Source organism: Camelus dromedarius, chromosome 33 (genome assembly GCF_036321535.1).
Source record: "Camelus dromedarius isolate mCamDro1 chromosome 33, mCamDro1.pat, whole genome shotgun sequence".
Lineage (NCBI taxonomy): Eukaryota > Metazoa > Chordata > Mammalia > Artiodactyla > Camelidae > Camelus > Camelus dromedarius.
In genome coordinates this window covers 15,059,626-15,086,219 of record NC_087468.1, presented here as the reverse complement: position 1 = coordinate 15,086,219, position 26,594 = coordinate 15,059,626, and the positions used below count along the sequence as shown (strand labels likewise).

Below are 26,594 nucleotides of genomic sequence, written 5' to 3'. Positions count from 1 at the left end.
GCCGAGAGCGCTCGGCACCGCCCCGCGCTCGACTTCCGGCCCCGCGCCCTGACGTCGGCCGGGGAAGGGCCGGCCGGGCCGAGCGTCCGCGCGCGCGGGGTTCCCGGCGCGGGCAGGGGGCTGCGAGTGGGGTTGCGCCGTGCGCGACTCGCACTCTCCCGGAGGGCTTTTCCTTTGTGACACACCAATAGGAAACCAGGACTAGATACATCCGAAAGTTCAGAAAACCACAAAGCACCCATCACACCGCTCAGCCTTCGGTGCGGAGCTTTCCCGTCCTGTTTCCTGTGATGGGCTGCCGTGAAACTTCCATCAATAGCTGCGTGACCTTGGCTGAGTCCTGAGCGCCGCTGTGCCTCAGTTTACTCATTTGTAAGTGGGAGCATTGAGATCACCCACCTTCAAAGAGGTGATGAGGAGGCGAGTGCCTGCGCAGGGCACAGAGCGGCGCCCCGGCCCGCCCCCGGACCCCGCGCCCCAGGTGGCGGGGACGCCCCTTCCAGCCCGCCCAGCGCTGGAGCTCTGCGCGCGTCTCGCCACCCAGTTCACCTCGGCGCCCGTCGGACCGATGTCCTAACTCTCCCTGTGGGAGGACCCAGGTTTTTCAGGGGTCCTGAGCGTGTGCCATTTTTAAAATCTCTTTAAAAAAGAAAAGATAAAACTAGCAGTTTGTGTTTAGAACAGGGACAGACTGGTGCATCCGCTAGAATACCGCTGAGCATCAAAAGCAACGAGTTGTTGTATACTCAGCAACGTGGATGAATCTCAAAACAAATACGCCGAGTGAAAGAGGCCAGGCAAAGAAAGGGGACTTGCTGTGTGCTTCCGTTTATATACAACTCTAGAAAGTGACACTGATCTGTAGCGATCAATGAAAGCAGATCAATGGTTAGAGCAGAACACTTGGTGAATGGTGGTTAGGTTCATAATCTTGATCGTGATGATGGTTTCGTAGTGCATACATACTTCCATCAGTATTTAGCAAACAGCACACTTCAACGTGCACTATATTGGACGGCAACCACATCTCAGCAGAACTGTACAAAGTAGTTCAGAGTCGAGGAAAGGGTCCTGAAAGTTACAGGCCCTGAAGCTTGAGCTTTATTAGCGTCACTGGTCTCCCTTTGCCTGTCGTTTGCATTTTCCTGTGATACCAAGAACAGTCCTCTAAATGTGGAATTACAGCCGCCGGGTTGTTCCACGAAAGGGATGATTTGGGGATGTCGCCGAGATCTGTGCAGGGGCGTCAGTCTCCGAAGCGCGGAGACTGTGGAGATGACCCTCAATTCTGGTTTCAGGGCACAAAATATCTTGAAGAAACCTGGGGCCCAATGACAGCTTCTTTTATTCAGCAATTCTCCAGTCAGTAAACGGTTCCTGCTTTCGTTAGCTGGAAATTTGGGTAAAGAGGCAGTAGGCCCGCCTATCCGTCTTTGGTGCTCACGCAGCCGCAAAGAAACCGCAAGAGGCGCAATACTGCCCAGTTCGCTGCTGCGTGATTTGTCCCCATCGGCGACTCGTAGAGAGCCTTGGGCGCCATAACTGCGCCGCTCCTGATTGGCTGCTTGCTGCGCGCTCGGTCGTACCTGGAGTCTGCGCCTGGCTGCTCGGCCGGTAGCGGCGATGTCCGGCCGGTCCAAGCGGGAGTCTCGTGGTTCCACCCGTGGGAAGCGCGAGTCCGAATCGCGGGGCAGCTCGGCTCGCGTCAAGCGGGAGCGAGATCGGGAGCGGGAGACTGAGGCGCCGAGCTCCCGGGGCAGCCCGGTGCGCGTGAAGCGGGAGGTCGAGCCGGCGAGCGCGCGCGAGGCCCCGGCACCCGTGGTCCCGGCGGTGCGGGTGAAGCGGGAGCGCGAGGCCGACGAGGACTCGGAGCCTGAGCGGGAGGTGCGAGGTGCGCGGGGCCGGGCGCGGGCTCTACTCTCGCGTTCTTTTTCTCTTTCCAACCTCTCACCGCGGGGTGGTCCCACTCCACAAGCGACGCGACTCGACTGCGTTGCAGTGAGAACTGTACTAGTCTTAGGAATAATCGTAGCTATCGTATCTCTAAGAACAGTAATAACAACAGTAGCTTTTCTTGAGATAGTTGATTTCAGCAATAACAGTAGCCAGAATACAGCATTGTTGCCAATTCCTTGAGTCAGTTCCCACAGTGCAACTGGAAGAGAACCCCCGACGCAGTGGGTGGCCTTACAGGACCGGAACTTTGAGCTTAGAGAACCTGAATCTTCTATAATGGTTTGTGAGCTTGCCTCCCCTTTGCTCTGTAGGGAGATACCCTCTCTGTCTTCCAAGGCCGTTAACTCTACAAGCATCCTTGACAAGGTTGTCTGGAGGCAGTTGGTGCCTGTGGTCATAATACGTACAGAACACAAGAGACCTATGGAGAATTGCTTCCTGACGCTGTTCAGCTTAAGAAGTGGTACTTAAACAATGCCTTAGAAGCTCCCGTAGGCCCCTTCCGACTTGTATCTGCCTTCCTTGCTTAGGTATTCACTGTTCTGAATTTTTTCTAGTCACTTCTACTTTTATTATTTGTGGTTTTATCTCATATATGCATCCCAAAGTAGAACTGTTTTATTTTGTCTTTGATATAAATAGAATCATACTATGTGTAGTATTCTGATTTGCCCCCTTTTTTTTTTCCCAGCCGTATTTTTGAGGTTCATCTGAGTAGATGTTCATGGCAACATAATGTTCTATTGATGATATACCAAAATATATTTCTCCATTTTACATGTGATAGGCATTTGGGTTGTTTTCAACTTGGTCTCTTTCAAATATTGCTGCTGCAGATATTTTTTAGTAAAGCATTCCTGGTGCATGTGTGCAAAATTTCTCTAGGGTATATAAGTAGAAGAGAGATTGCTGGGTCAAAAGGTCTATGTATTTTCAGCTTTGATCTTGCAGTACTGCTTTTAAGAGATTGTAACAGTTTGCATTCCCAGCAGCAGTACATGGGCATTCTTGTTGCTCCACATGTTTGCCAACTCTTGGAGTTTCCTGATTTTATTTTTTCCTCTCTAGTAGGTGTGAAGTGCTGTATCGTTGTGCAAGGAAATTTGCATTTTCTTGATTATTGATGAGGTCGAGCATCTTTTCATACGTTTGTGGGCTGTCTTCCTTGTTTTCCGTTGGGTTGTCTTATTTTAAATCTCTTCACCGGATTTCTTTATGTAACCTATAAGCAATTCCTTTGTTGATTATATATGTTTCAAGTATATGCTCTCAGTTTGCAGCTTGTTCCATTAATGGGCTTTTTTGGGGTGTTGTCAGGCTACTTGCACATGAGCTCATCCTGGTTAGATTTTCCTGTTTCTGATCAGAAATGTTTGTACTGGTAGCTGACGCTGAGAATGAGTTTCCCATTTTCATAGCTTTGGATGATTTTCCTTTCAGCAAAGAATGGACGCGTGGATTCTGAGGACCGGAGGAGCCGCCACTGCCCGTACCTGGATACCATTAACAGGTCAGTAGCACAGGGGTGCCGAGGGCAGCAAAAGAACAGTGGAATCTGTTAAGAAAGTTCTTTGGATCGTATGGTAAACAATCTATTCAAAAACTTTCTCTCTTTAAAAGCTTTCTGCCCAGGAAATGGTGCTTCTTGCTATGTTTCTTTAGGGTGCGCATATGCAGAAAGAGTGTTCAGCTCATTTTGAACTTGTATGAGAGAATAAAGGGATACGTGGTGTCAAAGACAAGAGCAAATGTATTTATTTACTGAGCACCAGCTATGTGCTAGGTACCGTTCTAGATGCCTGGGATTCAGCAGAGAAGAAACAGTCAAAAATATGTCCTAACAGAGGTGGTTACCTCTTCCAGATGATCCCAGATGTATCTCGGGTTAATTTTTCACTCATGCCCTAGGGTAGCACTGTCTGATAGACTTTTTTGCAACAGTGGAATTGCTCCTTAAGGCTGCCCTTTGTCGGAGACACAAGCTACTAGTGACTACTGAGCACTTGAAATGTAGCTTGAGGAACTGAATTTTAAATTTTATTTGATTTCAATTACTTTGCATTTAAACACCAATAGCAAATTGACACAACATTATAAACTGACTATACTTCAATTAAAAAAATAAAATTTCAAAACAAATAAACAAACATCAATAGCCATGTGTAGCTAGTGGCCCCTTTAATGAACAGTTCAGCTTTCGTAGAACCTTATTAATTAATTAGAGTTAATATTGGAGAAGGAATCCCTTTGCAACCTGTGGATTCAGTGGAGGTTAAGTTTTCTATTTTAATCACTATACCCGCCCAGTTCTCAGTTACTTCGCACTTAAATAGACAGATCTGTTTGCAAGTATTCCCCTAAAATTCTTCAGGCTTCCCACTTATTTTTACAGACAAATACACATTTTTCTTTTTGTGTCCTTCCACCCCCAGTCCTTTAACCTGGAATGCTCTTGGGTCCCTGTTATTTGAGTCTTACTTGTGGCTTTTCCTCCAGAGAAGGTGATGGAAGATTCTCAAGTGATTGTAAATACTAAAAAGAAAGAGGGTCATTGATGGAGATACCTTTGCCATCCTTTGGGACTTGGTGGTGGGGGTGCTATATGAAATGTGTAGGTGAGGAATCGTTAAGGTTCTCCACAGTTTACATATGGCATCGGAGTCATTCGCTAAGGGATACTACGTGACACTGCGGAACACAGCCAATGCTGCTTCACCCGGGTGCTCGCCTAGGCGTCCGTCCCTATTAATTGCTTGTTTTGTTTTGCTTCTTTTAGGAGTGTGCTGGACTTTGACTTTGAGAAACTGTGTTCCATCTCCCTCTCACATATCAATGCATATGCCTGTCTGGTGTGTGGCAAGTACTTTCAGGGTAAATAAATGTTTTGCATTACAAACTTGCTCAGTTTTCAGCGCTAGCTACAGGTCTGCCTCAGAGATCTGTTGTTGTTAAAGAAAGTAAGCTACTGTTAGGAGTCGTGTTTAATAATCCATACCTTTGATCCTGGGAAATTGGAATACCCTTAGAAAATCCGCAGGAGGTTCTCTGTTTGCTCTGAACCTGAATCCATAGGAAAGAGAGAGGGAAGTAGCCATGTGAAAGACTGTGTAGGAAATCTCAAAGGCTCTGGGCTTTTGAATTTCTGATATTTTCTATACTGACGTCTTTTTCTGAGAATCCTTTTGTCTAAGCACTTTTACATTCTGTTCTTTTCTGGAAATTAATCATTTCAGTTCATTCAGATCAAGAAGATGATACGTGCACAGTGTAGTGGAGAATACAAAAGAAATGTAAGCTACATTCTTTGCTCTTACAAGGATCTTGTAAATAGTCAAGAGTAACACATAAAACAATCAGCAAACTCTCTTAAGATCACAAAGATTATTGCTAGACCGTGTGGCACTGAGTATAAATAAGGACAATAGGAGCTGAAATATGCAGAGGTCAAACGTGAGCTGGAGTGTTTGTGTTGAGTTCACGGAGTGGTTGGCAGTGGAACTTGTACTGACGGGATGTACAGAGTTTGAAGAGGTTAAGGGTGAGATATTCTAGGAGAGAGTGGCAACATGAACAAAGGTACGTAGGAGCAGGATTATCCTGAATGTGGGCAGTTGGAAGATCAGGACTAAGTGATGAGGGACTGTCATGGGATAGGTACATGTGCGTATGTGCAAATCTGTATGTCTGTACGTGTGTGTACCATATGTAGTACGTTCATAGATATCCCTAATTCCTGATGGTATGTGAAGCTAGGTCTGTCTGTATATACACACACATACAGACATCCATAAGCACTCAGATATTTTTCATACTCATGTGTACGAAATCAGTTCCCCTGTCTTATGCCATCTGGGGAAGAAAACAATGGTCTCTTCTTTTTTGCTAACTTTTGTGATGAGAGGAGGTCATGTGGGAGGCTGACTTTACGGATGGTGTAGTAATTTGTTTTTTGCTGATATTAACATGGTCCAGTAGAGAATAATGAAAGGAAAATCACACCTGATCTGTGCGCGTCCAGAGTCCGCCCTTCTCTTACAGCCTTTCGTCTCTCCCTCCAGGCCGCGGTTTGAAGTCTCATGCCTACATTCACAGTGTCCAGTTTAGTCACCATGTCTTCCTCAACCTCCACACCCTCAAGTTTTACTGCCTCCCAGACAACTATGAGATCATTGACTCCTCGCTGGAGGATATCACGGTGTGTGTCCAAGAGGGTTGGTTTGCAACTAGTTCTCCTGGGAGCTGCCCCAGGGCTCCTGAGGCTCTGCCCCACGCAGGTCAGGGAAGAGTCTCAGTTCCTGGGGCACTGAGAGGCTCCTTTCCCTTTGGGAAACTGAGTGAGGGGGTCACGATTCATAACTGTGGCTCGTGGTCTGCAGCCTACTTATCATGTCTGCTTTTAGTTAGGACTGAGGAAATATGACTACTTTTCAATTGGAGTGGAAGCATTTTTGTGAAATAAGTTACCCTTCCACACTTCGGAGCAGGGATGTGAATTGGGCCTCATGTAGGACAGTGGATCCCAAGATGTATACCAGCTCCCGCCTACTTTTGGGTGATGTGCCCAGAATGGTCAGCAGGTCCCATCCGTGGGCTCTGGTTTGTGACCTGCGCCAGGAGTCCCTGTACTTAAGTGGGGAGTGTGGAAATATCCTCTTGGGCTTTGATTACTGTTGGAATTATTAATTTTTCCTGTTCAACAAGTCGCTGTGCCGTTAATAGAGTTGAATACTCTGTTTACTAAGGAAAGCTGGCTGTTCACAGAGTGTTTGAAACACTACTTATGCCACTTTCTTAAGTTTTACAGGCCTATGAAAATTGAGATTAAAATGATTATGGTTATGGACAGTATTTACAGAGGGAATAACTGAAATTAATTCAAGCTTTTTTTTTTTTGTAAAGGTTTTTAAAACATTTGTGGGGGGATGTAAATTAGATTGATTTGTTTGTTTGTTTGCTTGTTTATTTGTAGGGACAAGGATTGAGCCCAGGACCGCGTGTGGGCTAAGCATGCACTCTACCACTGAGCTGTACCCTCCCCCTTGAATTCAAGCTTTCAGATTGAGTTAGTGATGACCTCTACCCAGCCTGTGACATGATGACCCTCTTAGCTCTTGGACTGGGGAGGTTCTGATCCTGCCTTTCCAGCTGCAGGGCGTCATGAGATCTCAGCCCTGCACAGACAGGGGAGGGGAGGGGAGGGGAGGCGGCACTCCTTCACCCATGTGCTGCTTTGTGTGAGGTACCCCCCGGGACTCAGACTCCTGTTGCCCCTGGACTTGGGGGTCCTGCAGCTTCTGTCCATTGTTTGTCATGGGGGTGGCCAGACCTGAGGTCTGGGGAAGGGCCTGGGATTCAGTGATTTTGGTTTAGATAGAGAGATGGCCTTCTAGGTAAGCAATGTGGGGTGGCCTATTCCATATTACCTCTGTCCTGTACCTACTATTGGGAGCCCTTTGGGCGGGTCGTGAGACATTCATGACCAAAGTGTTTTTTGGTTTTTTTTTTGGCAGAAATTGCTGTTCTGGGAGTGGCAGGGTATAGCTCAGTGTCAGAGTGCCTGCTTAACATGCACGAGATCCTGGGTAAAATCCCCGGTACCTCCATTAAAAATAAATAAATAAACAAACCTAACCCCCCCCCCCCCGGAAAAATAAATAAATAAAGACAAACAAACAAAAAAGAAATCACTGTGCCGGGCAAACCTGGTGGGCTCTGCAGACAGCCTGAGGCAACCTGGAGTTCTCTTTTGCTTTGCAGTATGTGCTGAAGCCCACTTTCACGAAGCAGCAGATTGCTAACTTGGACAAGCAGGCCAAGTTGTCCCGGGCGTATGATGGCACCACTTACCTGCCAGGCATCGTGGGCCTGAACAACATAAAGGCCAACGACTACGCCAACGCCGTCCTTCAGGTAGGATGGCGATGGGAGCGGTGAGGGAGCGGGTAGCCCGGGAACGCCACGAAGGGCCTTCAAGAAATGACTGCCTTCAGGCAGAGTGCAGCCAGGTGGTCTTCAGACCCAGAGTCTTGCCGAGAACTCCACGTGAGTATTTGTTCTGCACCAACCACAATGTGCCTGTGTCTGCTCAGAGGGGCTGCTGCCCAGTGGTGGGCCTGTTCCAGCCTCTGGAGCTTCTAGGGAATAAGGGCTGGACTCTTTGTGAGGCCTGCAGGACCAGGTGAGAAGCACGTATGCCAGGTGATGCTTTTTTTTTTTTTCAAAGTGGTGCAGATATTCATTGTGTTGACTGTCTGATAGCGGTCCCGCCTGTGCTTAAGCCTGAAAATCGGAAAGGTAGAAAGCCAGAGTTGTTCTGTTTGTGATTAAGTGTTGCTTTTTAAAAAAAATTATCTGAGTAATATGTGCACATTGTAGAAAAACTAGAAAATGTTGGTAAGCGTAAGTAAGAAAATCCGTTGACACAACAATGTAAACTGACTATAACTCAATAAGATAAAATTAAAAGAAAAATAAATAAGAAAATAAAAGAAAAAGAAAAAGAAAAATCATTTCACCAAAAAAAAAAATTGATTTAAAAAAACTATAAACAAGTACTTACTGGTGAGGGTAGGAAGATACAGAAAGTACAAAATGAAAGCTTCATTTTCTTTCCCTAGTACTCTCGTGTGGTAGTTAACAGTGTAGAGACCGCCAGAGCTTTATTCTAAAAGCAGATGCACACATGCGTATTCCGTTGTGTGGCAATATTATGGTTTGTTTTGTTATTCCCCATTGATAGATAAAATTTGACTTGTCTCACATTTTTTTTTCTGTTAACAGTATTGCAGTGAGTGTCCCTCACTGTATATAGTCTTACAGTTTTTGTGACAGGTTATATTTTGTTGTATTTCTTTTCTAGACTTTGTCTACAAAGTAACATAGTGTATATATGTATCTTTGTGTATGCTTTAACTTATAAGCATATTATGAAATCAGTATTCTCATGCAGCATCCTTAATGATTACATCACCCTTTTAAAAAGTTTAATTGATTTAACCTTCACTTCTTTTGTTAATGCTGTAAGGGATTTATAGCAATTTACAAACCCACCAGCAACACAAAAGGGTGCCTTTTTCATCTTGCGCTGTCACTATTACTATTTAAAAGATTTTTTTCCCATTTTGACAGGTATCTCCATTTTAACTTTTTTTTAAAAAATTTACTTCTAAAGTTGATTCTTATATTTTTTCATGAATTATTGGGCCTTATGTGCTTATTTTTCTATTAGTGGTCCATTTTATTAAGCTTTAAAAATGTATATGTTTATATTAGCCTTTTTCTGTTGCATATGTAGTACATATTTCATTTTAATTGTTTGGCCTTTAAACTTTTTTTATGGTATTTTCGCATAAAGAATTAGGTAAAAAATTGTAAAAGTAAACCTGGGAGCTTTAGTGTCTGCCATTGGTGTCGTGTCTGGTCCCTGGAAAGGTCAAATTCTTAGACGGAGAGAGACCTTGCCGACTGTTCCTCTTGCAGCCTCCTGTGGCTCTGCGAAGAGTGTCACAGGATGGATGGGTAGGATTTGAACATGGTCAGGCCAGTTAGTCTTGGCTTTGTGATGGGTTTTAGTCCCCGTAGGGAGCTCTCCTTACTTATACGTATAAGCAGATGAACAAATCCTCTGTGATGATATTTTTGCTAAAATGGGATTGAGACCAAGCACCCTGTCTGGAGGCTGGATAATTGCTCTCCGAGGACGCCTACTGCTTGTTCTACAGCTGAAGCCAGAGAGCAGCCTCCCCGCAGCATGGGTGACTGAGAATCGGATAAACTTTATCCACTCTCTTCTTCTTTTGAGAGGAGCTTTCCAAGCAGGAAGTCCTTGTTTCCCTGGCTGAGCTGGGCTTGTGGGAGCCTTCCTGATCGCCTCTTATCCGGGTGCGCTCTGCGTCTGGAGGTGTTGTCCCCAGAGATCCCTGAGTTCGCTGTATTTAGCACTATCCTTCTGTCCTTTCTAAATGGATTCCCTTGGCAGCGTTGTGCTCATGGTAAGCATAGCACTGATAAGGGTTCACAACCCCATCAGGAGGGACCAGTGGGGAGACTGCACTTAGAAGGGTCCGTTCTGTGGTTTTCCTTCCAGTTTTATAACTCACGATAATGAGCATGTGCTTTTTCCTGAACTGACATGGCTGGTCTTTATCTTTTTGCTTAATGAGATAAAATTTATTTTTGTTCTCTTAAACCTTTTGACTAAGTTCTATCATAACAAAGTACGTTGATTTTTATATATAGTTTTATATATGCTTTTATTACCACCCTCAGTACCACATTTGGGGAAAACACCAGATTTTATTAAGATGATTTTCACATATTGTTTAAATGTGCAGTTGAGAGGTGGGGGAACTGTGGCCTCCAGATAGTCCTGTCCCAGCCAAGTGCATGATGAGGAAAGAGTGTTTGGATTTCTAGCCTTCAGTTCCTTATGAGTCCAAACATAGTCACAGGCCTAGTTAGAGTAAACAAAGGAAGCTATTAAATCAATAGATAGGGATTTGAATACCTTTGTTTTAAAATTTCTTTCTACGTCAGCAGAGTGTCTGCAGAACTGGACTTTCTGTGACACTCACTGTAAAGGATGTTCCTCTAATGTGAACTCTCGGGCGCATCTCTGGCAGCCCATTTATTTACTTCTGATTCTTTAAGGCACCACAGGCACAGGTTTTAGAAGAACTTTGGGTGGATGAGCTTGGCCCCCAGGGGCCCTGCTGAGGGGCTTTGGGCTAATCGTAGTGTCTGACCCGCAGGCTCTGTCTAATGTCCCTCCTCTCCGGAACTACTTCCTGGAAGAAGACAATTACAAGAACATCAAGCGTCCCCCTGGGGACATCATGTTCCTGTTGGTCCAGCGCTTTGGAGAGCTAATGAGAAAGCTCTGGAACCCTCGAAATTTCAAGGCCCATGTCTCTCCCCATGAGATGCTTCAGGCTGTTGTCCTTTGCAGCAAGAAGACTTTTCAGATCACCAAGCAAGGTGAGAAGTGAATAATTCATGCTTTCTGACCTGAGGGCAACAAGACTACTTTGATGAGCACATTTACTTCCACTTGGCAGTGAGACAGGAGCTCCAGCGAGCATCCAGTGGGTGGCGTGGTTAGGTTCCTCTCTCTTCTTTCATCAGCATGGCCTGCTCAGAGTCCCAAGAGATTTCACCTACATAGAACGTCTGTCTGACTTGGTAAACTTATTTGGCTCAGGAAAAAAAACAGGAGGCTGGGAAAGGCACCAGCCCTTACTAGAGTTGGAAAGGCGTCTACCACTCTTGCTTCTCATTTTGTCATGTTGCAGACTGGAATATTCTGTTTTGACTGTTTTCATCCCTCCAAACCCAGTGAGTTCTTGCCACATGAGTAGCTCTTAGTACCTGGATGTGATAAAGTATTCTCTAGCATCCCGGGTTCAGGTGATTCACCATTTCTCATGGTGCTAGTAGGTTTTAGAGCTGCAGGAATACGAAACACAAATTTTCTCTTCCAGGAGCTCCCATTCTAGTGGGCAAGACAGTTATGTAGAAAGATGATCACAGGGTCTTAAGTGTGGTGATTGAGGAGGCCCAGTATGCTGTGGGAGGGAGCACAGAGCAAAGACCCCCCTCAGACAGGTGGGAGGTAGGCTGGGGGAGACATCAGTGAAGGAAGAGACACCTGAGTTTTAGGTAGTGAGGAGACAGGTTGAGGGTGGGCATTCCAGGTGGAGAGGACACTGGATAGAAGCATGGAGGTCCCTGGCACAGACAGAAGACTGCATGTGGCTGGACCATTGAATTCAATGATGAGCACTAAGGTGGAGGATGGAAGGGAGGGACCAGGTTGTCGGGTTTATATGCCCCTGTAAGGAGCTTGGATTATACCCTGACAACAATGGGGAGTCAGGAAAGGCTTTTTTGGCAAAGACGTGCCATCACATTTTTGTTTTAAACGCATTCTGGCTGAGGAGTGCTTTTATAGGAAAGTCCAGTAATGATTTTTGGTGGGTGATGAGACTCGGGTTTGGAATAGAGAATGATATTCAAAGGTCCTGGTTGGACCAGAGAGCCTGGGGGCAGTAAAGATCAGAAGACTAAGAGCTTGACCTTGAGGAGTTGCAGGATGCAGTGGCCAGGTAGAAGAGGATGCCAGGGGGCAGGATGGCATGGCTGGAGAGGAAGGAGGAGACAGGGAGTGTGGAGTCATGCCAATCAGCAGTTTGAATTATCATACTGTCTCCCAGGTTTGACGTCCCACCTTTCCTTCTTTTCCAGGGGATGGAGTTGACTTTCTGTCCTGGTTTTTGAATGCTCTGCACTCAGCTCTGGGGGGCACAAAGAAGAAAAAAAAGAGTAAGTCATGTTATTTTGTAAAAGGGAGTTTTTTGTTTGCTTCCTTTTAAAAACACTTTGCAGCTTCCCATCCTTTTCTCCTTACTTGTTTACCTTTTTGTGTCAGGCCAGCATCTCTGTACACATGGGAGAGCTTGGCTCCTGAATGGCTCCCTCTCCAGTTTCCTTTGTTAGAATATGGGTATATCCAATGGCATTTTTAATGAGTGGAAATGGATACAGTTGTGCTCTAGAAACCCTGACACAGTTTCAAACTGAGAGGCTGGGAAGCATGTTGTAGACATGTTGGTGGTGCCAGAGGGAGGACTTGGTGGGTGGTTTGCCTGGCTTGTAATTGGGTAAAACAAACTAAAAGCTAGTTCTTCGCCCTGAGCCTGTACTTGGGGAGATGCGGCTGGCCTCCCTGTAGATTCGCAGACCTTGAGTCCCTATGTTCCTTCGTGTCCACGTTGGCTTAACAGTAGTTAGGCATTTTTCATGAATGCCAAAAGTAACTGTTAGCTTAGCGACTCTTGAGCCAGGTGAATAATTTTGGAGCCCTCATGTGACTTCGGCCTGTGCACAGTGTCTGCGCTCTCTAGCTTGGGTCCTGTCAGAATTCAAGAACCCTGTTGTGCTTTTGTTCTCGTTGCTTTGGTTCTGCTTTGCTGTATCCCTCAGTCTGTCATTTTCCTTTATGTCTAGTGCAGGGTGGACACTCTCTCTTTGCAGGTGGCACATAGTTATGGGTTATGCTTTCTTGGGTGTCTCTTATTTTACCTGTGACTTCTGGGGATTCATCAGTCTCCAGATTCTGTAAACCATTTATTTCAAAGGCACTTAATTTTTCTCTTATGGACTGTGCTCTTTGACCCTGTGCTGAAAGGCCAGAAGGTATCTTACGGAGAAGATAGACATAAAATAATTATTTACACAGGTAGTTATAAAGGTACCACAGTGGTATGTATTACAAAGGTGCTTCTGTATTTAGGGAAAGCTTTGGGTCTTATGCTGGAAAATGAAGTTTATTTCAGAAATGTAGAAGTTAAGACTGTATTTTGGAAATGCTTTCCAACCTGATAGAATTTGCATTTTGGTTTCTGTTTGTACAGCTATTGTGACCGATGTTTTCCAGGGGTCCATGAGGATCTTCACTAAAAAGCTTCCTCATCCTGATTTGGTGAGTGGCTGGAACCTGAGTCTTGGACTGATTTATATTGCTTGAGGGGATTTAGGGTTGGCAAAGAGATGCTTAGATGACTGGCTCAGCCTTTTGCTCCAGGAAGAGGTCCTAAAAACACCTGCCAAGTGGCAGTTCCCATGGGTTCCTGTGGCACCGGCGCGCTTAGGTTTTGGAGGTGATAGTTGGATACACAGGTGACCTTCGAACAGCATGGGTTTAACTCTGACTGGTTCACTTACATGCAGATTTTTATCAGTACATAAAACCACTATGTTTACGTATAGCAGTTTGTTGAATCTATGGATACAGAATCTGTGGATATGGAAGGCCACCTCTGGGACTTGAGCATCCTCAGACTTGGGTATCCAAGGCAGGTCTTGGAACCAATCTCATCCGGGTACCAAGGGCTGACTGATTTCAGCGGTCTGGCCACTGAGTGGTGCTGGTGTGTTTTTTCAGAAAGCTCAGATAAGAGCTTTCTAGATACCTAAAAGCTTTTAAAATAATTTGGTATTTAAAGACGGAAGCCCAGTTTTTGCATTAATCTAAGGTTGTGCAACTGGGTGTGAAACTGCTGGGCTCTTGGGCACCCCTCTTCCTTCATAAAATGAAGTAAGTATAAGTGTAACGGACACATGGTTTCTTCCCGTCTGCGGTGTCCTCCACTCCGGTGTCACTCCTTCCCCTCCTCTTCCTTCTCGCTCATTGTTTCCAGCCAGCAGAGGAAAAAGAGCAGCTGCTGCACAACGACGAGTACCAGGAGACGATGGTGGAGTCCACCTTCATGTACCTGACGCTGGACCTCCCCACCGCCCCGCTCTACAAGGACGAGAAGGAGCAGCTCATCATCCCCCAGGTGCCTCTCTTCAACATCCTGGCCAAGTTCAACGGCATCACCGAGAAGGTAGCCCACTTGCACACCTACCTTGTTGATAACCCCTTTCTTCCTCTTGACATTTTTCTTTTTATGCTTGGAAATCGCCACCTGTATGTAATACATTTAATTTTAAAGTGTACTATGCTTACTGAGCCTACCAGACTCTGCTGTTTTTAGCTGATCACCCCCACCTCTTAACTTGAATTACAGTGCATCTGAGTGGTGTGGAGAAAGGAATGGGTGTTGAGGATAGTAGAAACTCACAAAAGTAGGAAACACTCACCTTTTAAAAAATGGAACGTCAACATTAAAGTGGAAAAAAGCAACTAAAATCGAACTAAAGTTTTTATTATTTCTATACTATCGCTCTTCATCAAGTTAAAAGTCTCTTTTTATATCTGCTGAGTTAACTGTTTCATGGTTTAATTCCTTTTTTCATCCTAGACAAATTTAATCCTTTTTGGTTCTTTACTGGGAGATTTTTTTTTTTAATGGCAGGAGGATTTTTTTTTAGCTTGATGCCTCATTCAGACCCTTTCTGCTCGCTTTATCAACTGAGGTTCTTTTGTTTTCAGATAGTAAATGCCCTTCTCCCCCCACCCCCAGTACATACACGCACGCACACACATGCACACAGGTAAGTGACAGTGATTCCTAAAATGTCTAAGCTGATTCTTAGGCTCATTTCATTTTGTGGAGATGAAAAACCTTAAGGCTCATCTAGATCAGTTTATTTTACTTGGTTTTATTTTATATTGATTTTAAGTGACAGAGCTGGGGATCTAAACTCAGATTTTTCATCTGACTTTTTCAGTTGTGCACATGGACCCTATTATTACTGTTTGTTCAGGGTTAGGTAACATTAAGATTCTTGTGGACCCTCAGTATTGATTTAAATTTATTGTTACTATAATATTACCTAAATTAGTATAAGCAGAAATGATGGTATAAGCTACAGCTTTTAAGTAAATATTAAATTATAACAAACTTACATACAAATGAAACTTTGAAAATTGGTTAGTAGTGCTATTACAATGTGAATACAGCAAAAACCTTGCTATATGAATGTGGTACTGATATCCAGGGTGAAATTCTTCCCCCCAGCATTTTCACATAAACTCCTGAGAAACTTTTTCAAGTTTCTCTGTCACATCTCTGTGACAAGGCTGTGACATCATTTAGGTATTAAATCTGACTATCCTTCACTAGTCTGAGATAATTAAAAATAGTGCTTCTTGATGTCAACCTGTTCATAGATACAAATGTGGGCGGTGAAATCTCTTGGCATTTACTTGATTTAAAAAAAATTTTGGTGGGGAGGGTATAGCTCAAGTGGTAGGGTGCATGCTTAGCATGCAGGAGGTCCTAGGTTCAATCCTCAGTACCTCTGTTAAAAAAAAAAGTAAGTCTAATTACCACCCCCCCAAAAACCTAAAAAAAAAAATTTTTTTTTTTTTGCTTTTAACATGGTATTTTATATCACCCTTGCAGAGATGAGTTACTTGATATCAACAAAAAGACATTTTTTTCCAGTAGTGCTTATACCCTTAGATGATCAGAAATTTACCTGAATGAAGGTACATGTCTAGAGCTGGAAAACCTTTACTTCTCCAGTGCTCTCAGATTACTCATCATGTGGCAGGGGAGCTTCGTTTTTAAAATAATAGCAGCTTTATTGAGCTTTAATTCACATACCGTGCTTTTTTTGTGTCTAATGAGATGGTTGCTTGGTTTTTGGTTTTTGTTATTTATTGCTTTATTATTTTTATTATTATGATGTGGAACATGACACTAACTGGTTTTTGGATGCCAAGCCACCTTTGTATTCCCGGGTAAATCATACTTAGTCATGGTGTGTAATTTTTGTTGTCGTTTACGTTGGAATCGGGTTGCTATTATTTTGTTGAGGATTTTTGCATCCACATTCATGGAAATATTGGCCTGTAGTTGCCTTTCTTTGTGACGTCTTTGTCTGGTTTTGGTATCGTGATAATGTTGGCCTCATAAAATGAATTGGCAAGTATTCCCTTCTCTTCAGTATTTTGGAAAAGTGTTTGAAGAATTGGTGTTAATTCTTCTTTAAATGCTTGGTAGAAAGTAGCAGTGATGCCATATGGACCTGGGCTGTTTGTGCATAGTTTTTTGGTAGCCGATTCAGTCTCTTTACTTGTTGTAGGTCTGTTCAGAGTGTTTCTTCTTATGTTTTGGTGATTTGCGTCTGTTTAGGAATCTGTCCATTTCACCTGACTTATCTAATAGATTAACATACAGTTGTTTATCATCGTCCTTCGTAATCATTTTTATTGCTGTGAAGTCCATAGTAATGTCCCCTTTTTCAATTTCGAGTCTGGTAATTTGAGCATTTTTCTCTTTTTTTCTTGGTCAACTAGCTAAAAGCTTGTCTTTTCACAGAAATAGCTTTCATTGATTTTTCTGAAATACTGTTTTCCTGTGCTGTATTTCATTAATCTCTGCTCTAATATTTTTTGTTTCCTTTTTTTTGCTTGCTTTAGATTTAGTTTGCTTTTCTTTTTTTCTGGTGTCTTATGGTGGAAGGTTATTGATTTGAGATCTTATTTTTCAACAGGCATCTATGGCTATAAATTCCCCTCTTAAACACTGCTTTCGCTGCATCCCATGAGTTTTTATATGTCGTCTTCATTTCTATTCATCTCAGAGTCTTTCCTAACTTCCCTTTTGATTTCTTTTTTAACCCATTATTTAGGAGTGTGTTGTTTAATTTCCACATATTTGTGAGTTTCCCAAATTTCTTTCTGTTGTTAACTTCTAATTTCATTCCATTGTGGTCAGAGAATGTCTTTGTATTATTTCTATGCCTTTATATTTGTTGAAGTTTGTTTTATGGGCTAGCGTGTGGTCTGTCCTGGAGAACATACCATGTGCACCTGAGAAGAATGTACATTATGTGGTTGGTGGTAGAATGTTCTGTATGTGTTGGTTAGGTCTACTTACAATGCTCAAATCTTCTATGTTGATCTGCTGCCTAGTTGTTCTGTCCACTGTTGAAAGTGGGGTGTTAAAAAGTCTCCAGCTATTGTTATTGAATTGTCCTTATCTTCTTGTTTTTGTCAGTTTTTGCTTCGTATGTTTTGGGTACACACTGGAACTTTGCTTCAGGAACAGGTAGTTTGGGCCAGAAGGAGAAAGGCTGACATCCTGCCTCTCCTAGGAAGACGGTCCTCTGGGAGCTGGGGGGAGAGGGAGCCCTGTGCTCTGGCTCTACTGGTCTGGAGAGGAGCTTCTAACGAAGGGAGAGGTCTTGGTTCAGATACCGCAGACTCTCACTCTTCTTACCGAATTAGATTTTATTTTAGAAGGGAACATTTCATTTTAGAAGAGAACATTAGAGAAAAACGTTTTCCTCAGTAAATGTGTCTTCATTTGCTCTCTGCCCTGACGACCATTTGTGGAGAGTTTAAATGGCGGTGGTGACGGTGGTTCTTAAAATAATTTTCACCAGTTTCGTTGGGGAGCGGCCCTTGCAGCTCCCCGTGTTGTGGCCCTGGAAGCGAAGCTCTTACTTGGCATTTTACGAGGTCGTCATCCAGGTGGTTTTGGAGTTCCTGTATCCTAGGTGTTTTTCTTTTTGTATCCAGATTTTAAATTAAAATATTTTCATGAGAATCCTGGGGATCCCTGATGGGGTCTGTCGTTGCCTCCAGAACTCACCCTACTCTAGAGAGTGATGGTCTCATTGGTGTTTCTTCTCAGACTATGATTAGTCTTTCACTCCAGTTACTAAATTTTTACTGTACTAAATTGTGTTTGTGGTAAGGAAAAATACATTTATGTACACTAGCTTTTACGCCTCTTGGTCTGAGGAGGATGTCCTCAGTCCCCCACCATGCCATCTCCTCAGACATGCTGAGTGAGTCCACAGTGAGCATTGCCTGACTGACTGCACTTGACCCACGAGTCTTGGGACCTTTGAGGAGGAAGGAACGTGGGTGTTGACACCTCTGCTGGAGTACCCCAATGATGAGGGGCCCCTCACTGCTTCAGAAGTGCCCGTTCCACGGTGCGCATATCTGATAGTCAGGAAGGTCTTCCTGATCTTGAATTAAGTGAGACTTGCATGGTTTTTAATTCTTGGCTATAAAAAATCTTCACTTGACATTTTTGTTGTCCATGTAGAAACGAATGCCCACGTTAGTGTGGCCGGAGTTTAATAGCATGATCACGTGCTGGCTGAAACGCAGCCCGCAGCTGAGGTGCTTCAGTCAGCTTCAGCCAGACTGCTGTTCCTAAGCCTTGTGTGTGGTTTCTGGGGTCAGGTGTCCTGAATTCTAAGCGTAAGGCAAAGTTACATCAAAAAAACCCAAACCAAAACAGTAAAACTCACATCCCTGCTCTAATGCTCCAGCGCTGATTTGATAATTGTCTTCTCTCTCTCTAGGAATATAAGACCTACAAGGAGAACTTCCTGAAGCGCTTCCAGCTCACCAAGCTGCCTCCATATCTCATCTTTTGTATTAAGAGATTCACGAAGAACAATTTCTTTGTGGAGAAGAATCCGACTATAGTCAACTTCCCTATTACGTGAGTGTCGTCCTCCTTCGCTTCCTCGTAGGGGGTTGAGCTTGGGTTTCTTTTCATATGTTTGTGCCACTCTTCATTTTGGATTGTCTCAGTTGGAGATTGCAAGGAACCTACCTCCACTATGTAAGTTCAGAGTTTTTATTGAAAGGTTGCACATGTTTTAGGGTCTTCAGAGATGGGTGTTTACCCGAAGGCAGTTCCCCTTTCATCTTCTGTCCTGTGGCTTGCTGAGAACTGCAGTCTTTCAGGATAGGGAAGAACAGTCGGAAGAAGTAGGACAGGACAGGTGGGGTTCTCCTGGCTTTGAAGGAAATCCTGAGCAGGTAGCCTGTCCATCTCTTTGCTGGTCATCTCGTCTTACACGCTGCAGTGAGCTGGATGTGGACAGTGGGGACGACTCTAGATTTGTCTTGCTGCCTTGGGGTCCTGCTATCTTACTTCGTCCCTAGAGGATAAAGTCTGGAACATGGTGACTTTCTCCCTAGTGATGAGGAAGTTACAGATTTTGATGTCTAGCCTTTTTTAATAGCCTTATTTTTAATTTATGTGATTGTCTTTTTACGAACATTTATGAGTATTTTTTTGGAGGAGTTGCAGAACGTTCTTGCAGGACCCTTTTGGGGGTAGATAGTTGGTTTTCAGTTCTCAAGAGACATGGTTTTTCGCACTCTGAAGAACATGGAGAAGCCTGGTGGCAGGGCAGGTGTGTAGCAAAGTGATTCTTTTTCATATTTTTTCCCAGTATAGGTCACTACAAGGTACTGAATACAGTTCCCTGTGCTGCACAGCCAGCCCTTGCTGTTTGTCTGTTTTGTATACAGTAGTGTGTATCTGTTCATCCCAAACACCTAATTTAGCTCCCCTCACCCCCACCACTTCCCCCTTTGGTAACAATTGTTTTCTATGTCTGTGAGTCTATTTCTGTTTTGTAAACAAGTTCATTTGTATCGTTTTTTTAAGACTCCACATGCAAGTGATGTTTTTAACCTTAGAAAGTACCGTGGGGGCTGTAAGGGCACGTGCGCATCTCCTTATCTTTCTCCTTCCAGCCCCTCCGTTTTCCAGTTGCCCAGCCTAAGCGAGGACTGCCAGTGTTCTCCTCTGAAAATGGTACTAGTTCTTACTTCTGTGTAGTGTTTAAGAGGTAGCATCTAAAATAAAAGAGGTCTGAGTTCTGCGCCGTCCTGGCCGTGCGACCTTGGGCAGGTCATCTGCATGTTCTCACGTAGATTAAATGAGAGGCTTGGAGTAGATGAGCCCCAGGGGTCCTTCCGGGTGTGACATTTTATCATTTCTGGTTCCACCATCACCAAGACTCTGGGGACGGTGTGGGCTGAGGAGAGAGAGAACCTTGTAGTTAGGGTTACAGGAGAATTTCTTTTCTCTTTTCTCACTTCCTGTTCTTCTCTAGCGTCTTGTTTGTGTGACACGTAGAGTGAGGTTGGAAGGTCTGTGTACCAGGGTTTCATTTCAGAACTGGACTCTTTTTTCTTTTTTTTAATTTGTTTGAGGCATGGGTAATTAGGTTTACTTATTGATTTTTTTTTTTTTTAAGAGGAGAGACTGAGGATTGAACCCAGGACCTCGTGCATGCTAAGCATGAGCTCTGCCACTTGAGCTGTACCCTCCCCTCAGAACTGGACTCTTGTGAATTGCCAGAGTCACCAGTCTGTTCCTGGCAGGAAGGGGCACGCTCACTAAGTCTCCTTACTCCATGCCTTTATGTTGGGCCTGGAGTGTGCTTACTTTGCCACCAGTTGCATTTGGATTATCCGTTTGGTAACTGTGACTTCAGTAGTTTGTCCTTCAGAAAGCTTGGAGAAGCTGAGAAGATTACTTCTTGGCTAGTCAGCCTTTTGGAGAACATCAGGCCGTGTGACCGACTCTGGGAACCTGCGCTTAGTTGCTTCATGCAGTGTAATTACTTCTAGGGTATAGGACTCCAGGTCAGCCAAAGTCCCCACTTCTTGACAGGGACCCTTTTCATACCTGATTCTTCTCCCGTGTTTTATTCGTAACACATCTTCTTTTTTACCAGAGTTCGATCAGACTGGCAGTAACGAGGGGCCCTCTGCTCGTTTGGAGACAGGGTTTCTGGAGCATAGTTTTGAAGTTTCACTTCCAGCTAATTAGGTGTTCTCCAGGTCGGACTCTTCTGATTGGGGGACGACTGACTGCGCCCTTGACTGTTTTCTAAAACAAAATTATTTAACATGTCCTTATTCCCTTTGGCCACTTAAACAGTTTTACTTCTGTCATAAAGACCCGAGCATGAATACTTCTAAAGATTTCTCTAGGACTCGTTCAGAGAAGTCTGAACAACTGTCATTAAAGCTGTTATTAAATATGAGAAGTTAGTTCTTAGCAGCTGGCAGGCATTTTGGCTGTCTAGAGCTCATGAGGATTTCTGAGGACTCACATCTAAATTACGTTGTAATAATGACTCTGTATTGCAATCTATATGGGACTCTGTCAGTCTGTAGAAATAAATAGCTACCACTGACACACGGAAAGCTACATAATATAGTCAGAACAAAGTTGCCTGTTTATTGCTACATGGTTTACATTGAACACTTTTTGTATTTTTGGACAGGTGATATAATCATAGTTTAGAATTCAAAAGGAGATACATATCTAGAAGTGACCGCTGGATGTGACTGCTATTAGCATTTATGGTAAATCCTTCCAGAGAGGACATTTCTGTGTTGCGTGTTATGAATGGTAGCACCTCAGACAGTTGTACAGAGATTAGAAATAGAATATAATCTCTCTTATTCTACCTTGTATTTAAGTTTTTATAAATATTTATAGGCTACAGGTGGTTATATTTTTCCTGAAAATAATGTAGTTAGCATTCTCTTAATATTTATATTAACTGTCAATTTCCCTATTTGGTTATTTGGAAGTTCTTAGTAATTGTCATCGTGGTCTTCACAGGAAGCATATGTCATAGCTCTGTACTTTGTAGTAACTGGTATACATTTATACTTCAACTCACAGAATTCAACAAGTAAACTCAAAGGTAGATCTTATCCCAGGTACAGCAAGAATGCGTCTCTATGTTTTAAAAATGAATGTTCAGGTATTAAAAATAAATTTGATGTTTTTAAGTCCCAATTGAAGGAACCTAGTCAGTGGTTTTTCTTGGCAACCGGAGTAGAGAAATTTGGAAGCTGTAGGGTAGCCAAGGTGGGTTCCAAAAAGAAGTGGACGCCAAGTGGGAAAAGAACAAAGCCGATGTCAAAGCAGAAAAGAGGGCAGGTTGCTTTCGTGGGTCTTGCTGCTGCTCCAGTGCCTGGTTTCAGCTGCATTTCCTGGTCTGAAAACCTTGAATAAATTTCCCTTTTCTGCTTAAGCTACCTAGGGTGGATTTCTCTTCCTTGTAACCATTCTGCTTACTTGACCAAAAGAAAAACAATTAAATAAAGAAGCAAGGTCCCAGAAAATCGAAAGAGGATTAATCTGCACGGTCTGCCTGGTTTGCCGTATGGAAATTGTTACAGTGATTCTGTACAGTGACAACCCACATACTCGTGTGATCGGCCTTCGACAGCCTGAGGCCAGAGACCAGCCGGTCCCCTAACATGCCGCTGGTCCCCGGACAGGCCAGGGGGTGAGGCAGTTACGCCCGCTACCAGCGTAGAGGAGGTGGTGCCTCTCATTTTCATGTCATAGAAGAGCCTTGGGTTTGGTAACCTGTTTAAATTCCCACACTTTAGACTGCTAGGCGTGCCTTTAAAGTGTGCTTTTCCCACAGAGTCAGTCTGTCCAGTCTGACTCATTTTTATGGCAAATGATGTGAATTTCCACAAACCTGGGCTCCAGTGACTCTTCAAGCCCACCTCGATCCAGGTCCTGAGATAGGGTTCCCCAGCTTTGCGGTCCGCTTGTGGAGCACAGTTACCCTCTACACAAAGGCCAGCCTCATAGCCTTTGTCTGACCTTCACTGTATCTCCATCCGCACAGCAACGTGGATCTGAGAGAGTACCTGTCCGAGGAGGTGCAGGCGGTGCACGAGAACACCACCTACGACCTCATCGCCAACATCGTGCACGACGGCAAGCCGGCCGAGGGCTCCTACCGCATCCACGTGCTGCACCACGTGAGTGGGGCTGGCGCCGTGTGGCGTGGTGGCGGAAGCAGGCGTTGCTCCTTTGGCATTTCAGGGGGCAGCTTCTTTCAGTTTGCCCTTCCTTGTCCTTGACTGTGGTACCCTGCAGGCGCTGGAGCTGCCAGTGGGTGGTTTAGGCAGTGGCTCTGCAGTTTCGGCTGCACGTTGGACTAACCTGGCGGGCAGATTTTAGACTCCTGATGCCTGGGCCACCCCAGCTCAATTACATGACAACAGTGTAATTTGTGCCTGTTGGTTTTCAACTGAGGTAGAGGCCAGGATGCTGCTGAGTATCTTAAAATGCACAGGCAGGCCCTGCAACAAAGAATTTTCTGGCCCAAAATGTCAGTCAGAGTTAAGACTCTGTTAGATTGTCTGGAAGTGGGAACCAGGCGTCCTGATTTTTGAAGTTCCCAGGGGTTCCCAGTATGCAGCCAGGGCTGAGAAGCCCTGTCCTAGACTCGAGCCTTTCCACCTCAGCTGGAACCCCTGGACCAGCAGCGTGAACATCAGACTCACCAGAACTCAGCATCTCAGACCCCGCCCAGCCCTCCTGAATCAGAGTCTGCGTTTTAACGAGACCCTCTGATTGGTATGAAGTTAAAGTTTACAGAACGTTTGTGTAGAGGTTCCCTCATTGCTAAAAAAAATTTTGTGAACTTGCCTCAAGCTGAAAATGGATGAAACACGTGCTTAAGATATATTTGGTATCACGCAGGTTACTAGCACAGGTGGTTCTAATTTGATGACTTTTCTGGAACTGTGGGTTTAATAATAACTAGCTGCTGTCTCTCAAGTACTTTGCTGTGTGCTGGACACAGTACACCAGGTGCTTAATGTACGTTCATCTCATTTGTAGCCTTAAAACACATTTCCGAGACGGGTGTTAATACTGTCTAGTTTCAAATGAGGAACCTGGGCTCAGAGTGTGAGTGATTTATCTGAAGTCAGTAGAATTGGGATTTCAACCTAGAGACTCGCTTTCACCGTGTTCTTAACTGGTCCTTCATGTGGTGCTGAGCTTCGGTCATGTTTCCCCTCTGAACTACGGGCATATCCGGAATGTCTGGAATACATCTGTCTTTGGCATTTCTTAGGAGTTGGGGTGGTTGAGGCAGGTGGACTCCTGGAAGTGTCTCTGCCGTAGTCCGGAGACCTCTCCCCCCCCGTGTGTGGAAGTAGGACTGAGGTAGATTTTGCTGTGTTTGCAGCGCTGGGATTTCAGGCCAGAGGAAGCAGGTTGGTATGATGGACAATGTCCACTGAGGGCGCTTCTTCTTGACCGACTCTTGCTGTGTTCTCTGGGGCCGGGGGTGGGTGTACGCTTTTAGCTGGCACTGCCCGTCTCCTTAAGTGAGTGTGTCTGCTCTGCCGCTTCTGAGCAGCGAGGAGGCGTCTTAGGTGAGGAGCAGAGGGCTTCCTCTTTTTCCTCGTTATTATCCTTCTAAATTCTTCTTAACGGGCGTACGGTATTTGAGACTCTGTTGTACTTCAAGGAGTCCTTAACAGGAATTTAGTCTGAGATCCGCACCCTAAAGGCTCTTTAAATTGAATGATGCCTGGCAGAGGTGATAACCCTCTTACTGGGTGCGCAGCTCTTGCTGAGTGATGGTCTGGTGGCTGTTCTGACTTTTCTAGCTTTTGGTTATGATCCTGTCCCTCTTACACCCTTTTGGTTTTAGGGAGCAGCCTAACCCAGCCCTTCTTACTCTGTGCAGGGGACGGGCAAATGGTACGAGTTACAAGACCTCCAGGTGACTGACATCCTTCCCCAGATGATCACACTGTCGGAGGCTTACATTCAGGTGGGCTGCCCATGGGTGGGATGAATGTGGCGATGGCGTGCGGGGCCGGCGGCAGGAGCGATGCGGGCGAAGGCAGGGCGTCGGGTTGGATCAGGTTGGGTGCCTTGCAGGATGCGCTGAGGAGTGCGGTGGGGCCAGGTGACGTGGTGGTGGAAGCCCAGGAGTGGTTTTCAGGGAGAAGGAGAAGGGCAGGGAAGCATGGGAGATTAACGGGTGAGCAGAGGTTATGTTTATGGTAAGCCAGGTCAGTTTTTGGCCTGGTTTCGAGGAAGAAGAGCCCAGAACCTTCAGGGCTGCCAGCTAGGATTTGTCTCTGAAGCTTCCCCCAGTTCCCTAAGCAAAGTCAGCACTCCGTGTGGCCCCACGGCACTGTCTGCCCGTCTCTCCTGGAGCACCGACTGTGTCACTTCAGCTGTCCTCTCCATCAGATTGAGCGCTTGTGGGGCAGAGTACCTCTGCCTTCTCTTCCTAACTGCCCTAGGACCGCAAAGACGGAAGGCTGAGGCTGAGAAAACGCCGTAGCTTTGGGGAAAAGAAAGGAGACACTCTCGTTCTAGAGATAGCTCTTTCCTTAGTGATTTTGTCTAAAGTTATAGGCCTGACTATGAGTCCTTTTTTAGAAAAGGAGTTTGGAATGGGAAGTAAGAGAAGGGTAAATGGAAAAGCGAAAATTGAGCGGAAGGGAATTTTCTGAAAGATTCTGCATTAGTTTCAGAGGGTTTGGCGGGTGTGTAAGTGGGGTGGCAGGCCGTTCGCTGCCTGGCACAGATTTAGGTGCTTGATGAGTGTTTGTGGATTGAATGTCGGCTCCTGAACATCTGTATTCATTTCTTGCAGATCTGGAAGAGGCGAGATAATGATGAAACCAACCAGCAGGGGGCTTGAAGGAGGCGCTGGAACTTTGCTCCCTGGGGCTTCGGCTGAGGAAGTAAATAAGAGCCCTGAGCGCGGCTGATGCACGGCCCTTGAGGCTGCCAGGTCTTACGTGCTCTGGTTCACACTGGAGCATGGGGGAGCCATCCGCCCAGGATGGCTCTGCTGTCACCCAGCTGTTCCTTGATCAGTTTATTCTAAACTGATGTCCCTTTCTCCTTCCTGTCCAGCTCCCTTCTAGCCAGAACTCTTTTACAGATGTATGTAATTTATTTCTGGGTAGCTGGGAGTGTCTGAGGGACAAGATCGTTTCTTCTAAGCATCAGAGCCTCAGGACTAGGAATAAGAGCTTGAAGCCAGTAACACCCTTCATCCATCATAGGTAGATGGGTTAGCTGTGGTTCTCTTCATTTCCTGATGTGTTTTGGGGTGGATTAAATATTTCCGTTTTTAAACCAGCCTCTGGTTTTATATCCTTCCCTTAGGCTGCTGCCTAAGAGGGCAGCTGGTTTTTTGTTTTTTTTTTTTTTTTAATCTTCACAGACTATCTACCCCATAGTCTGTCACCTGGTGGACCTTGTGTTTGTCTCTTCCTGTCAGCCTATGCGTGTGTGTCGGTTAGAGTGCCTTTGTCTCAGAGCAACAAAATATCTGACTAAAAGGTCGATTACTATTGGGTTTAACTGGAAGTCTCGAGGTGGGCGGTTTCAGCCCGCAGCGTGGGGCTGTGTGAGGGAGAAGGGATGGAGGGGAGGGAGGAGGAGCAGCTGACTGCAGTGCGGTGCTGAGAACGTGGGGCACCAGGAGCAAAGGTTGCCTGTCAGCAGAATCGGGCCAAAGTGTTTTTCAGCAAGCTTGGTCATAGATTAGGAGCTGCCTGGAGGAAGCGTGACCTCGGCCTGTGCACTGTGGCAGATCTGAGGATGTGG

At 45.0% G+C, this 26,594-nt stretch overlaps 1 protein-coding gene across 1 annotated transcript; it reads left to right on the top strand.

The window, feature by feature from the left end:
* The first annotated feature begins 1,565 nt into the window (after positions 1–1,565).
* Positions 1,566–26,120, top strand: USP39 (ubiquitin specific peptidase 39). The gene is made up of 13 exons (XM_010997839.3): positions 1,566–1,891; positions 3,397–3,466; positions 4,733–4,827; positions 6,015–6,151; positions 7,714–7,866; positions 10,707–10,932; positions 12,199–12,276; positions 13,368–13,435; positions 14,154–14,342; positions 18,733–18,875; positions 22,843–22,978; positions 24,706–24,792; positions 25,630–26,120. The coding sequence occupies exons 1-13, from the start codon at positions 1,624–1,626 to the stop codon at positions 25,675–25,677; spliced, it is 1,698 nt and encodes a 565-aa protein (XP_010996141.2). The 5' UTR covers positions 1,566–1,623; the 3' UTR covers positions 25,678–26,120.
* The last annotated feature ends 474 nt before the right edge of the window (positions 26,121–26,594 follow it).